The sequence below is a fragment of the Larimichthys crocea genome, chromosome XXI (genome assembly GCF_000972845.2).
Source record: "Larimichthys crocea isolate SSNF chromosome XXI, L_crocea_2.0, whole genome shotgun sequence".
Taxonomy (NCBI): Eukaryota; Metazoa; Chordata; class Actinopteri; family Sciaenidae; genus Larimichthys; species Larimichthys crocea.
In genome coordinates, this window is record NC_040031.1 from 13,619,577 (window position 1) to 13,636,124 (window position 16,548).

General features: G+C 42.3%; 1 protein-coding gene across 1 annotated transcript in view; it reads left to right on the top strand.

The window, feature by feature from the left end:
* LOC104940630 (coiled-coil domain-containing protein 136) overlaps positions 1-16,548 on the top strand; it is a 17,956-nt gene extending 1,408 nt beyond the window's left edge. Inside the window, exons 3-9 of the mRNA XM_027272897.1 lie at positions 5,621-5,941; positions 9,175-9,249; positions 10,251-10,553; positions 11,560-11,677; positions 13,060-13,336; positions 13,533-13,664; positions 15,154-16,548. Of these exons, the coding sequence (XP_027128698.1) occupies positions 5,621-5,941; positions 9,175-9,249; positions 10,251-10,553; positions 11,560-11,677; positions 13,060-13,336; positions 13,533-13,664; positions 15,154-15,300 (1,373 nt within the window). The 3' untranslated portion in view covers positions 15,301-16,548. The remainder of the gene's footprint in view (positions 1-5,620; positions 5,942-9,174; positions 9,250-10,250; positions 10,554-11,559; positions 11,678-13,059; positions 13,337-13,532; positions 13,665-15,153) is intronic.

A 16,548-nucleotide genomic window follows, 5' to 3' on the forward strand; every position in this document is an offset into this window, starting at 1 on the left:
TCTTCTTTCATAACAAGCAAGTTCCTGTTATCTTAACTCTGGGGACCTCTTTCCTTTCATCACAACCCGAGGCATGCTTTTAAAGCCAGGAAATTTAGCGTCTAGTGATGGCAAAGTGTCTGTCCTAATGTAGCGTGAATCCTGTCTGATTGACCATAATAAGGATAGACATAGAGCGAGTGAAAAGGGGATTGAGTGGTGGCTGGTAATAACTGGCATCGTTTTGAATTACACACACTCGGGGAGCTAAATGATTTAAGTGAGTTTATTCTGTCCTGGCTGAGGTCAATCCTAGCCACACATCATTGTGGATTCTTCAAACTAAGCTGCCTTTTTGTTCCTCGGAACAAAAGGTGGCTTTGTTTTGAACAGTGGTGTTATATACTAGGCCTTTATTTTCAACACATTGTCAGCCCTGCTGAGAATGAATGCGACACTACGCTGGAAGACGGGCCTCTGAAATCACTTGGTACATCTACCTACAGGGAATACAGATGCTCTCACACAAACACACGCTTCCCCCCTGATCAATAAAACACAATCAGAGGCTGGTTCGACATTTGCAAGCTGTCTGTGTATCTTACAACCATCGGCCACCATATTGTTCCTCCCACCTTGCACCGGTCGCCGACCATATCTCTCTCCATCCTTCTCTCTTGCTTTCCCACTCAATATCTCTTCCCTCCTCTTTCAACCGCAATCCTCTGCTCTCTTCAGCGCCCACACACCCTCCAACACGCACACGTGCACGTACGTGCGCCTGCACAGACACGCAAAAACCTTTGCACCTGCCAGCGCCTCAGCCTACACAGCATTTCTCTCCTGTCCTCTCCTGCTTTCCCCTCCATTCCTCTCTGGTGTTGTGCCCTCACGTTGTGAAATTCACATCAGCAGTGATACTTCCCAAGGGGTGTACAAACAGGATTACACTTCAGCTCTCTGGAACTAATAAACAGCAAAGTTGCTGCCTTGGACAAACTTTGTAGATCTGGGAGCTGCAGAGACCTCTGAGAAAAACAGCAAAGTGAGATTCTCACATCAGTGTTTAACACGGGCCACTCATGGGGCTTAATGAAAACAAATCTTGCATACTTTTCCACCCTCCAGCATCCCAACTTGTTCTCTCTCAGCCCTGAAGTTCTAAAGTGTACCAAACCTATCCTCGTTTCCCCTTTCAGACTTTCAGTGCTTCATTTCAAAAGAGGCTTTCAAGGCACTTTGCAGGTCCCTGACAAAAGCGAGTGTGCCATATGATTTTTTTTCTCTTGGTTGCATAATGGAAACACTCTTAAAACTTTTGATTGAATAGAGATGGTTCGCGTGGCTCCTTCTTGCAGCTTATTTTATGGATTCATGGACCTGCAGAAATGCTCAGCATTGTCAGCCTATTATTAGTACACCCTCCATCTCCCTTTCGGCTTTTATCCTTTTTGAATTTGGCAGCTACACGGTGAGCTGTGGTATCCCCTCTTTCCTCTTTGATTTTCCACTGTGATGTCAAATCTTTCCCGGAGAGTTTCCTTTCAGGTGGGAGGCAGTGATATGTGATCAAATGGATCATTTCAGCGTCACTTGTTTTCATGCTTTGTTGCCTGTCGCTAGTCATATCTCTTAATGAATGAGCTGCACAACAAGCACATGTACACGCTCACGCCGCAGTCCCATACAAAGCATAGTCCCCGAATCAGCCGCATACAGTATGTACACAATGACACAGTATTTGTGCCTGCTCATCTAATGAGGCCAGATTATAGCACGTTATGCAGTGCAGCTCTATTCCATTGACCCACTTTCTCTTATTTCCCTTTGAAAGTGCAAACATGTATTTCCCATTTAAATAACAGAGCAGCTCATTAAGTCAGTCCAACTCTTAGGTCCCTGTTTCTTTTCTTGCCTTTCGCTGCTGCTGCTGCTCCTAACTCTCCCTGGAGTTTTCAGGCTTAAAGTACTTAAAGAGAAAAAGAGATAAAGTCACTTTGACCTCACAAGACCTCCGCCCCATGGCGTTTTCAGTTTGAAGTCAGCAAATCTCATATGATGGTGACCTCACTTTGTGGGCTTTACGGAGGAACACCTGATGAAATCACTTTGGCTTCTCCGTGGGGGCAAAGTAAATGGCAAGCAGAGAGGTTTCCATGGTAAACAGAACTGTAGACACAAACACAGCTTTATTACCACGGCAACTTTCCATATGGTGTGCAGAGGTCACCATGGAGATGAACGCGTCTACAGCTTCACCTGTTAGTTTCGCGAGGAAGGGAGCCCTCAGGCCAGATCATGACTTCCTCTCCTTCCTTGTATTATTGTCTTCTCCTCCTTTCTTCTTTTGCCGTCGCACAGCCTCTCCGCCTTTTTCGACTCCCCCCTCCCCGCTCCGTATTATGTGTTGCTGAGGAAGTGTGCCAGTACGAGGGGAAAGCTACAACATCAGTACAAAGCTGGCTTCAAAGCTGGGGTAGGAGGGGGTGGCGTTCATTATGCATGGCCTCCTACACAGCTGCAGAGATCCATGGCATACATACAGATACTTAACACAAGGAGCTTACACATGGTAGACTTGTGTGATCATGTACACGTACAGGCTCACCAACACAGTGATACACAAGCCTGCATGTTCACATAATATATACACACTCTTATACACTTAATACTAAGAATCACAGACAAAAAGTCAAACCTAGAACCTGCCACCAGCACCACCTGTCTGCTCAGTCCCATTTTCATTGTGGTTCAGCACAAGGCGCCCATCTACACCTGTAGACAGCCTCCAGCTCATGTTTCAGCGCGCCGTCATTTCTTTTTTTCACAGCTGATTTGACTCCAGATGTTGCTCTCAATACCGTAAAATTAGATATTTAACTAGCAGTCACAAGGAGAGAATGGAGTAGACTTATTTGACACTGCTGGTGAATCCTCTCTTGAAAACTGCTTTGTGCCACATTTTTAATGCCATATCTTCAGTATGTTACTGTCTACACTGTAATTTCCACAACTATAACTCCAACTGCAGAATCACACAGAGAAAGGCTTTCCTGTGGCTCCAGGTTAAAGCTGCTCTGTGTCCCACAGCCACGTTTCTCCCAGCATGCTGCTGTTTGCTAAATTCCTGCCTCTGCTCCTCAATTTTACAAAGTGCAAATTTCATTACACCCCTCTTTCCATCGCTGAGTACCAAATCGGAGGCAAAACAAAGGGCTCGTGTTGCCAAATGAATGTTTAAATTTAATTTCAGACAGCTATTCCGAGATGCTGACAATGAACACTCGGCCTTGTTGTCTCTTTTCTAAAGTGGCACAGCGTTCGCAGTGACATTCTCAACGTGTTGTGCTGCAATGTGATTAGGAAGGAATGTGCTGTGACTAGATAGAGCCGTCCTCTCCCTGGAGCTGTAACGCAGCTCCTGAGATGATTCTCCTGCCTGTTCCTGCTCCTGTATGCATGCGGCGTCCATGTCTAATGCAATCCCTGCGTGACTAAAGACCTGCACTGTGCCAAGAATGCAGTGGAGTGATCACAGGTGCCACTGCAGCTGATTCTGCTGCACAATGTGTTTGACATTCACTCACGAGGTGAGGTGATAAAGCTTTAAAGCTGAGAGGAATGATTAACAAGCTGTTGGGTGACGCCAGAAAAAGGCTGTCAAAGGAAGTTGAAGAAAGTTTAGAAGGATTTGCATGCCCACCAAATCTGTCTTGGATTAACGGGCGTCCTAAAAAACTTCTCAAGTGTGTGCAATACTTCATTCTTTCCGTGTTTTCACTGTAATATGAGTACAGCTTGTTTCAGAGTTGTAGTTTGTGCCCACAGTCTGAATACTACAGCTACAGAACCCTAGATTTAAAATACAGCACAAATCACATGAGCCAAAGCTTTCCGAGTTATTACACCCTGAGCAAGACATCCTGGAGGATGTGAGTGATATTCAGTACGAAGCCTTTTGTCTCTTGATGGCCTTTAGCTGCCGCTGGCTATACAAGCAGCTCCAGCTCTCTTCTTTATGGTTAACTCATTACAGCAGCATCAAAGTTTAATGACAAAATAGCCCAGTACTCATGAAACCTCTTACTTGCCTCTCAGGGGCTTGCATTGTTTAAATTACCATTATTATGAGGCATGAAGAAATATGCAGCCTGCTGCTAATGTCATACAGATATAAGGAGAAAGTATGTTGCATGTGCTTTGTTCTGGATGGAAATCGTTACATTCAGCGAGGGGAACAACAAGGCAGAGAAATAATTACCACAAGGAATGGAAACATCCCCTGAGTCGAGATTACACCGGTGAACATCATTCTTAATTAGGTTGATCTTTAGTTATTACTTTACTCTGTCCCCTGCCGCAGAGTTTTCTCTTATCACATCTCTCTATTCCCTTCTCTCGGAGAACACCCTTCCCCTCTGTCATCCTCACATTGCTTTTCAGAGTACGTACAACAATTTTGAGACACTCAGAAACCACTCGAACATGAATGCGTGTTGCTACATATCAATTTATTTCCAAGACGGACTTGACCCCCGGAGGGTCATGCTATCGAGCAATAAGAGATGGGAGATGGCAGGCCAGTGTATGAGATAGTAACTGAGGCACAAGTGATTTGTGTTTACCTTTTAACTGCACATCAGAACAAGCTAACACTGCAAATATAATCTCCATTTAGTGCTGGCCTTCTCCACCTCACAGCAAATTTCATCTGACTAATGGGAAAAGACTTCTCCTCCTAGTCAAATGGGAAATTACCGTCGTGTTGCTGGGCTATAAATGATGCCCTCCCTTCTAGTTTTCTGACCTGCTCTGCATTTGTCTTTGCAGCTCTATCAAGCAACAGATGTTTGAGTGTGAAATCAAGTCCATTAGTTCAGACTACACCGTATATAATGTCTCGTTGGGCTTTAAAGGCCCACATTAACAGCAGCTCAGGGTGTCTAAAAGGGACAAAGAAAACCCAGGCGGACAACGATGTGATGTGTGCCACGATAGAGACGATGTCTTTTCTTGTCACATCTCTCTTACTATGAGTGCTAGCTTGTGTTATTATGAACTTTGAGGTGCATTGCTGAGTGGTGAGTCATAGTGATTGCTTCAGCATACAGGCCCACCTCCCCACTTCTCTCTCTCTCTCTCTCTCTGCATTGTGTCAGCTAACTTACTCCACCTACTGGTCAGAAATTGAAATTTACTGTGCAGATAGAGGACTGTCAAACAAAGTAATGTACGGTATGTCTTAAAATCACAATCAACATGTTCTTTATTATATTTTTTTCAACATTTGGACATATATTCTGACACATTCTTCTCCGAATGAATGGATTTTGCTTGCTTTTCTATTAAAATCTCAGCACTAATCTCATTAGAGGGTTGCAATTAATTTAGTATGTTTAAATAAGTGTGTTATATTACTATACACGAGTGTAATAGAGGTTGCTGTGGGAAGGATTCAATACCATTTCAATCACAAGATGGTGCTGTTGACTCAGAAGAAACCTATTCTGTGTTTAAGGCATGAATGAGTTTGGTTGATGACACAGAGGTTTGTCACCTGTAAATTTCTCTTTATGTCTCCCTCTCTCTCTCTCTCCCTATCAGGCATCCCTTTCTAATATCGCTGTCATCTTTCCACCAGATGACCCGTGCGATCTGAAAGCAGAGTGCAGCCCCACCATGGACAACGAAATAACAGCAAAGGAGAGAGGCATCCTGGAGGAGAACAACGAGAAGGAGGAGATGGACCACGAGAGAGCTCAGGAGGAGGAGGAGGGGGAAGAGAAGAAGCTGAAGGAGGAGGAAGGCGAAGGCGAGGAGAAGAGGAAGAAGGAGCAGGAGCCGCTGACAGAGGAGGAGGAGCTGGAGGAGTTGAGGGCCCAGGTGCTGCAGCTTCTGCTGGAGCTGGATGATGCCAGAGAGACGTCCAACAAACACCAGGAGAGCTTTCATGAGCTGCAAGGTGAGACTTTGAGCCTTGGATATGACTCTTGTAGTGTGTATGCATTAATTATGCATATGCCTTGAATCATTCATCTTTCGTGATCACAGTCTTTTATTCATTATTTGCTAACAGCAGTCTGAGCCATGTTAAATAAAGATGTATGGAAATTAATACAAACATTGTCCACATAGCACAAATCATGTCACCCTGAGCAGATTTTCTGGCATTTAATGGGAAATCTAGACATCTGTCAACCTGGTTGTTATCCTCATATTTTGGTCCATTAAGATTATTACTGATGACAACATTTTAGTCATTACAGAGATTTATGAATTACAGATATTGCCACAACGACAACTGGGAACAAGACCCGAAGAAGCTCCAGCTTCCCTAAAAACTTCAAAAGAAATCACATTTGTTTTTTTGTGTCAAACTGAAAGTACACTTCTGGAAATCCCTTCTGCTCATGTAGTAAACAGCATAGTAATAGTGCAATTATCTACAACTGGAACCTCCTTTAATCATATGTGGCAGTCAGTGAAATTCAATGCAGTCTGCAGAGTGTTTAACCTGTTTGTTTTTTTATGTTTGCAATTCAGAAGTCTGCAGACACTAAATATATTTTCGTGCTTGCGGCTACCATTTCCCTACTATGAACACCAACTAAATGAAAAGCGAGTCACAGCCTCACACTAATGTAAGTAAACTGGTGTGCTTACATAAATATAAATCAGTAAAACCAGTGGCACAAAAAGTGGGTACACTATGCTATGCAGTGGCCTTTTTCACAACATTTGCAACGTGCAATCTGAAATTTGCAACATGATTTTGTGATTTCCTTCAGTTTCCTTTTTCTTGCTGTTGCAATTTAGCATTCAAAGCAAACTTGCAACCCAGGCGTGAGCCAGACTTTATCTGCAATTTGCATTCAATAACCATTTGGGAAACGTGATGCTGCCACCATTTTCGATCTGCAACAGTGCTCACAAATCACTTTAGGGAAATGAGCCTCATTTCTCTGCAGCCGCTCAACATGGTTGGCCCATTTGCATTTCTCGGTTTTTCCAAATCTCTACAATGTGTGCTGGGTAAAATGTTATCTAGTACCAATATACAGACAAAAATATGAGAATAAGATCCAGATTCACAAATGATGATTTCATCACTAAGTTTGAAAAAAGAAAACACAATTAAAGACTAACATTTAACGCCCTTTTCCCATCTGAAGTCTTTCCTCTCAACTTAATTTATGATGTAACATGTCATAGGAATGGATTTCTGTTTGGGAGATCTCAACCAGTTAAATTAAATAAACCGTGCAGCAGCGACTGTTTTCTGTTCAATTCTTTCCACATAACCACAGAAGAAAACTGCTGTCCTCTACCACCAACACTTTGTAACTTTAGACCTGTGATGTCTCCGGTTTATCACAATCTAGCGGAACATGTAGAAGCGTAAATGTTTATATGTGGCCACTGACACGGTCTTTTCCTCAGAACCTAAATGGAGCATCACATCATACCTTAGAAATGATGAGCTTAACGTTCAGGGACACTAGCAATGAGTAAGGCCTTGGGTATGGGGCCTCAGTGAGCTCAGTGTGTGTGTGTGTGTGTATTTATGTGTGTGTGTGTGTGTCATACTAAAAGACATGGCATGGTGAGCTCAGTTGTTTGTTTGGCAGCAGTAGAGGCATTCCTCAGACAACTGCTGTACATGCTGAGGGAAGCTTCCAGACTGGGTGTCCTAGACCACATCGAGAATTCACTATTGGTCGGCGACCACTGGGAACAGTCAGCTGTTCAGGCTACTGGCAGCTGTTGAGTGGGGGATGGAGTAGTCGAGATGGTGGAGGTCTTGAGTGTACATGGTCCCAGAACGACATAGGTGTAGCTACAGATAAAGGGTATCTAAAAGTAAGGATGATTGCCAATTGATGAACAGGAGTTCATACTACACTCCCCAGCTATATACTGCTTAGGATATGATTCACATAGAAAACAGGCAATGTTGTATGGTTTGTGACTAAATGCTGGGAAAGACAGACAAAGAGGAATTCTCAGTGGGAATGATATCATTGTCAGTGGGAGAAGAATCTGAAGCAGGATGTCGCTGATTAAAGGGCTGGTTCAGACAAATTACAAGAAACATAATTTCTGTTTGAGATTTCTGCACCATTGAAAAAATATAATGAGAAAATTCAAAAGCAACAGGTCTCCTACTTTCAAATCAAATCAAATCAAATCAAATCAGATTTTATTTGCATAGCCCAAAGTCACAAAGTACATTTGCCTCGGAGGGCTTTACAATCTGTACAGGGAGTGACACCCTCTGTCCTTAGACCCTCGGTTCGAGTGAGGAAAAACCTGCCCACAAAGAAGGTGTAAGAAACCTCAGGAAGAGCCACAGAGGAGGGATCTCTCTCCCAGGACGGACTCACGTGCAATAGATGTCACATGTACAGAACAAATCAACACAAACATATTGTACAATTACAATGACTGATAAAATGGCATGACAACTGTTAATAATGTGTTTTAAATGTTGTTTATGCAGTCTATGGTCATGCTAGCAGCCCTGTGAGGTTGTACTCACATGATCATGCACTCTAATCATCACAATGACAGTGCTAACATGCTGTCGATAAGATATAATACTTATCGTGTTCATGTAAGCATATTAGCATGTTAATATTTGCTAATCGCAATAGTGCAACTGACACTAACACTTTACAGGGATAACACTAGAGGGAGCACCAATGTTAAAAGCCTTCATCCATTGGTGTAAAGTAGTTACAACAGGCCCCAGTGTAAGCTATTATGATCAGCCTGTCCCTCTCTGTGCTGTCTGTAAGTGTACCGTCTATATTTATGTGCCTGACTTCATCCTCTGGGGACTATGAATGTCTGTACCAAAGTTCATGGCAGCCTGCTAAATGTTGAGATATTTATGTCTGGATCAAACTGGTGGACAGGCCGAACAACATGGCCAGCCATAGAGCCATACCACCAGTGGCTACTACTGAAATGATTTGACATGACAAACACAAGTCTAATAAAATATATATATATTGATTGTCTTTCTCGCACTGTATTTAGCACACAGACAGGCACACAAGACTGCTTGTATCACTCAGTCATGCCTCAAGGTTGAAGGGCTTATCAAGTTGTCATCTTTATATTGGCCTGCTGAAGTGACATTTTCCTCTTATCGCTCTGCGCACTCCTCTCCTCTTGTCACCTCCTCAACAGGTCTGTTGGAGGATGAGCGTCTGGCCAGTGCCCATCAGGCTGAAGCCTTCACACGCCAGATTCAGAATCTACAAGGTAACAAACATAATACGACATAAACTCAGCTGCAGTTCTGTTCTTTGATAAAGTGTCTGATTATCTACGTTATTTTTATTTAATTAATTCTCTACTGATTAATCTCAGACAGACGGCTCTGTGTAAGTATGTTGGGATGGAACATTTGAAATGCTTGCAATCATGTGGCTCATTGATTTGGGTGTATTTATTTCTCAGTTTTGAGTAAATACATAAATAAAGACAGAAATAATTCACACAGACACAATTATTCTTCAGAGAGCCTTAAATGTGTTCAGTCATGAGGGGTGAAAACACACCTCAGAACCAACACATCCAAAAAAACAAACATAATGGCTCCTGGTAGAGGAAGGAGAAGAATGAAAAAAGGAACAAAGGAGGAAGAAAAAAACAATACATTATAGGAAACGTTTGTAAAAACAGATTTCCAATCTGAATCCTCGCTCCAAAGGACACAAAGAAAAATATAAAAAGCGGAGCGGAGAATTATTTTTGAAGCTTCAAAGATGTTTTTCAGTCAGTCGGGGGAATGCTAAACTGTTTCCTGAAACATCTGCAAGATGTCTATGTAATGGCTCAGTTAATACTGGTTTTCATGTAATTTCTTTGTATTGTTGCTCTTATGGTTGTTATTGTGAGAGGAGGTTGTTTTCCTAAAGATATTGAAGTAATAATCTGAATCTGACCCTATAAAAAAGGCTGTTACCATCAGTTACATCACCTCCACTTTCAAACAGTACCCACTCATACAGCATGTGCACACACACACACATGCACGCACACACACACACACATAGAGGCACATGCACGTGCAAGAACACACCACCTACACGCACAAACACATGCAGGCCCTCTGCTGCAGAACTTCAGGTAAGATCATACACACACACACACACACACACACGCACACACACACACACATGCACACACACACACATATACCTATAGTGATGCTACTCTCACCCACACAACCAAACATTCTCTTCCTCCTCTCCCCACAGCACAGCTGCGTTCTGTGCAGGAGGAGATGGACAGCCTGGAGGAAGAGAAGGAGAGCGAGCTGGCCGAGGCCCAGGAGGAGCTGCGTGTGGCTCAGGAGGAGGTCCTCCTGCTCCAACAGGCAGCGGAGGAGGCAGCAGCAGAGAGGGAGAACGACATCGCCTCCCTTCAGGAGGAGTTGTGTCGCCGGCGGGCCGAACTGCAGCGCCTCAGCGACGAGACGCAGGAGTATGAGCTGGAGATCACCACGCTGAGAGCCGAGATCAGCATGAAGAGTCAGCGGAGGGAGGCAGAGAGGAGAGAGGGTGAGGGATGAGGAGCAGTGTAGGGCTGGAAGGGTAAAAAAAAAGCACAAAGAAGAAAGATGTAGAGAAGACAGAGGGTGGAGGTGGTTTCTGTAGTTTGCACACACACACTCCTCCCTTACGACTTCTTTTTATTTGCACTATATCAAAGTTAAAATATAATACGTCTTGGTTTTACACCTCGTCTTCACACCTTGTGTAAACAGCCATCGGTGACCTTCTCTCTCTGCTCGTAATCCAACTTTCTACTTGCACAAATAGCCCATGATCAGTATCAGTGTGGCTGATATTATGAAAACAAAGCATGATGTTATGGATGTTCTTGTTCCATGCTCACATTATGTTAGCGTCCCTCGGTCAAGTGCATAAATCATTGCTGGAGTTTAATAAATATTATAAATTACAAATGTGCTTGCTGAGTGTTGAAAGGGGAGCGGTGTGTGTCTGTAGATGTGCGTCTGCGTTTAGGATACCAGGGACATTAGGTCATGAGGAGGAGGGACACTTCTCACACATGATGTCATCGCTGGGCTCTGCAGCTGAGCCTGGGTTGGGACCGAGGGAGGGGAGTTCATATTATCTTATAGTTGTGCTCTTTCCTGAAAACATGCCCCGAATATAGATTTTATATGCACGTTCAATCTAATTTACAGTTGGCATAGTTTGACATTTTAGGCTCATTGATTGGGTGTATGTGCTGGTTGCCTGGCAACTGGTCCCAACCAATAAGTAGTCCGGATTAAATGGATTAAACAAACAAGATTGAATATTTTAATTAGTGAGCTTTAGAGGTCCTAGTGGTGGATTTTATTCGACGGAGTCAGGGTAGCTGTTTCCCCTGTTTCCAGGCTTTATGCTAAACTAACCAGCTTCATACCTAACAGACAGACATGAGAGTGGTATCAACCTTATCATCCAACCCTCAGCAACAGACTACTCCTTTAATATATCCTATACCTGTTGTAATGCTGTTAAGATCAATGACGACCTTCCCTTATTCCATCAGGTGACGTGGACCTGCTGAAGGAGGAGTGCCGTATGCTGAAGGAGGAGTGTCAGACGCTGAAGGAGGCCAACAGACATCTCTCCGAGAGGCTGCAGCTGCTGCAGAGACAGCGGACATGGTGAGGGGTCAATGGCTGCTCACTCATCAGCTGTGCTGATACTGGATCAGCTGGAGGGGAGACCCCTCTGGAGTACTACCCACTCGTCGCAGCCGTTCACGTCACGTCTCATTTAGAAAAGATCAGCCACCTGTTTAATTACCGCAGAAAAGCTCTAATGTCATAAACAGGATTACGCATAAGTGCTGAAACCATTAGTTCATGAATTGATTGGTGGATCGACAGAAAATTCATAGACATGAAAATAATTAAAGATTAAAAGTTCATCACTGACCTTGAAAACAGTCTCCAAACAAATTTATTTAGTAGCTGTTCTGAAATGTTTGAACGCATCACACCATCTTCCAGAGCAGATGGAGGACAGGGCATACTCCATCTGTTAAGAAAGATCTTATGATGCATCGAAAGCAAAAGCTAACTTTATTTATAGCGGTACTCAAAACAGAAGTTACACGGCGCTTTACAGGAGGACAACACACACAGATACAACAGGGAGAAATAACCTAGACATTAATAGTTTTTAAGACGTGCACTGAGACTTTACAGGATGACCAGAACAACTATTAAAAGAACCTTGTGGTGGGATTCTTCAATGACAACATCTATCCATTTCCTGTAACTACTTACTACGTGACCCCGTAGACAGGCACACCTTGTCTCTACAAACAAACATTCACACTCAATTTATCAATTTAGAGTCTTTGAGTGCATGTCTTTGGACTTTGGGAGGAGGCTGGAGTACCCAGAGAGAACCCTTGCAAGCATGGGGAGAACATACAGTATGCTGAGGGTGGCCTCAGTGTGTCATCCAGCCACCCTTTAACGACCGCTCAAAAAATCCTAGATTCACATTTTCAGCAACTATTTTCCAACATATTTAATGTATTGCCTTTACGAACTTTAACGACAGCAAAAATAAATAATAAAAAATATGAATCAAATGGAATTTATTAAGCAAAAATGCCAAACATTTTCTAGTTACAGCTTCTTAACCGTGATTTGCTGCTTTCCTCTGTTTTGCATCGTTTTGATTTTAATTTAATCAGTTCTGGTTTTGGACTTTCGGTCAGACAGAACAAGAAGAGATACTGTGATGGATCTTTTTAATTTCCTCTGACATTTTATAAACAAACAATTAACTGATAATAAAAAAATTCATTAGTCAAAAAGGAAAATACTCGTCGCAGTCCTATTTCAAGGCTGGTTAGATACACGTCTGTCGCAGAAACACAAACAATGTGTCTCCATCAGTTATCAGACTTTGTGTTCACTCTGTGAAGACAAAGCAGAAAAATGCCTTTGATCACATCAACTGTCTGACCTTGAGATATTTCAGCTGATGCTCAAAGTATATAAGTGTAATCTTCACTTCTTTCATCCAGCTCCAGTGTTTACCTGTCACTGAAGGAGGAGGACGCAGGAGAGGGCACAGAGGGGAAGGACATAGAGACTGGATCAGATGAGGTCATGACAGAGAGCTACATGACCATGGCCCAGTCTGAGAACTGTCGCCTGGTGGACGCCTCCATCCAGAAGAATATTTCGTTTGATGGGAAGCCGATGACACCGACTGGCTGGAACGGGGGCATTGGGGAGATTTTCTCCCTGAGAGACCAGCTCAAACAGGCAGAGGAGAAAGCCTCACAGGTTCAGAGAGAGGTATGATGCATTAGTGTCTAATGGGAGTTAAAAATATGAATAAAATATGGACAGATCTGGGTCAGGCATTATGAGCAAGTTCTTTGTGATTTTAGCTACAATGAATTCAATCAAATACGCTAAAATAGGTTTTTTTTTAAATAATCCACTAGTGTAAAGAAAAGACTGTGAAGATTTTACACTCTGTGTCCTTCAGTGTGACAGTCTGAAGATGGAGCTGCAGGAGCTGCAGGTACTGTATGACAGCAGTCAGAGGGAGAGAGCAGAGCTGGAGGAGGAGCTGCAGCGCTGCAAGGCAGAGCTGGAGAAGCTGTCAGGGGGGGCTCAGGTGAGGGACAGACATGAATGACAGAAATATACAGACAGAAGTTTAAAGGCTATTAACGATCTTTTAAGACATTTAAGTATGGTAAGCTTTGCGGTTTAATACTGAAAGTTTATGTAGAGCGGGCTGTGTTTTGTCTTCGCTTGTTCTAAAATAACGTGAACTTATTCTAGGAATAGTTTTTGACATCACACCTACTGTCACCCCACACCTACTGTGTCTGCCCACTTTCTCTGTCTGTCTCATACCGTAGCAATATATATATATATATATATGTTTTGATATGAACTGACCTGGCCTGTCAGCCCATATCGGTATTTACTGTGTGCTTTAGGCTGGGGAACATTTCCCCTCACTGTGTCTGTGTTCTAACTTCTCTGTGACAGCACTGTTTTTATACTGTTGTTGGACAAAAACACAAAATCTGCAAAAAAAAGCATCCAGGCATAAAGCAAAGGATGCTTATTTTTATCACTGAATCCAATGTTGGAGTTATTGTTCAGTAGAGAAAAAGTAATTAATCTGCACCGTTGGATTTTTGAATGCTTGTTTTCCCACTTTAAGTCTGGTTTCTGTTGATTTTAATGGTGCAGTATGAATGTCGGCTTGCAGTGAAATGAAACGTGACTGAAACAATTAACAGCATCCCATTTTACTATTGTATTACACTATTGTAGTGTTTTGCTCACAGGAAACTCCAACATCCAAAAACTAATGCTCCTCTTCTAAATGTGATTATTGTTTGTCCTCTGGATTTGACTTTGTGAACGCAGCACAATGTGGCACTTGAATGCGCCGTCTGAGCACAAAGCTGCGCAAGCTGATTTTCATTGAAATAATCCAAAAATCATTAACAAGCTCCAAAACTGTGATATGTTTTGGAAATCAGTTGGAAGCAGTGCAAAGTATATGAACTCTAATATGGTCCTTTATGTTGTTAAAAACAAACAGGGCTAAAACTCTGTGTTTTGTCAGCAACAGCTGTGATGAAATGTCTCTGCGTTGTGTCAAACTGTCTACCCGTGCCTGTCTCTGGTGCTGTCCTCGTTCTCTGAATGTCCATGACCTCTCAGCCCGTACGATTCAACAAATTTTTAAAACGAATGAACTATAAAATGAGGATAGAGAGACAAAACATTCATGCTTTATGTCTTTCTTTTTTTTGTCATCATAACATCACACACAGCCAATAAATGCCACATAGGACTGTTCACACATACTCGCATTGAGTCGATGTGTATGTCACCACAGAGTTATGCATTGTTTGTTTAACGGGAAATGTACATCACTCCATCAAAATCTTTCCCTTTTTATATCGCGGCCATTGATCATGTCACACTTTTAATTGAGTGATTTGTAGTGGTGGTCCATTTGTGCTGTTGTCACACCATTTTTTATGTGTTTTTTTTATGATTTTTGATTTCTCAGTCCATCCATTCATTCATCCCCTTCATTCCCATGGTCCTTGTGTTTGTTTTTATTCCCTCCTCAGAGATTCATCCATTCGTCTGAGCACCCTGTTCTCTCCATCCCCTTCATAGGAATGATTGTAATAGTGGCTGTGGTCTGGTGCTGGTTGTCGGAGCTGGCGTCCCAGAGGGCAAGGTATGGGAGGAGCTTATCTCTATCTGATGCGTAATGCTACGTATGGTTCTCACACACAGATTCAATTCACCCAGTAACATAGAAACATAGTTTCTCACGTACTGTATGAAGCTATACAGCTTTTATTTGCTCAGGCTTTGAGATGTCTGCTTGTTATTCTGTTTTACATCAGGCGATGTTCTGCTTTAATCTGGATAATCCACAGAAACCTTTGAAACTGAACTATGCCTACAGAAGAAAGTAGTTCAATAACAACTATAGATGGTGTATTCTGTGGATTATCCTGAGTATTCAGGACACTGTTTATAAAAATACCTGTGGTTGGATTTTTTTTTTTTTTAACAAAAACAACTCCCTTGAGTTTGGATGGAGGCAAAAATATCTCAAAACTTCAACGTTCATTTGCATCTGCATGGTGCAACACGAGCAAGAGCAAAGTAAGAAAATATGTTTCTGTGTTATTTGGGTGAATTGACCCATTAATATAAACCAGATTTATTCAGAGGGATGGTTTTGATGGGAAGAACAGAAGAAATGCCAAATTTGAATGATATTAAACATTTATGGAAGGTGGACATGGGGCGGGTGGGCAGTTTGGCAAATTATAACAGAAGTATTTCCTTGGATATGCACTGAATAAGTCATTTACAGAAAAAGTTTTTTGGGAAATATGATTACTTGGTTTCTTACCAAGAGTTAGATGAAAAGATTGATACCACTCTCGTGTCTGTGAATTCAATATGAAGCTACAACCTGACCAGACTGGCTCTACCCAAAATTAAAAAATACTCTTACCAACACATCTGAAGCCCGGTAATTAACACATTGTATGTTGTTTGTTTTCTACACAATTATAAAAACATCAATTTGTGGTCTTTGTGGGAGTTAAGACCTGTCAACAGAGCTAATTGCTGTGTCTTTTTAGAGTCATTAGTGGGACGCGTTTAAGAGCTGGGCGGACAGAGATAAACTGGTGTTTAGAAACGAAATATAAAACCCCTGAAACCACAAATTGTTGTGTTCATATATCTATTTGTGTATGAATTAAACAAACGACATCAACATGTTAGTTTGTGAACTTTTCATGCATGTGTATTTTTTTGAATTTTGGATAGAGTTAGCTCCAGCTTCATACTTAAATGTAACTACTGATACGAGGCGGTACAGTAACTATCTTATGTCGCTCTTTGTGAGAAAGCATAAAAGACGTATTCCCCAAATGTTTTTTCCTTGGCTCAGCGATAGCCTTTCACTGACTTTAAACACCACTCTTTTTCTTGTC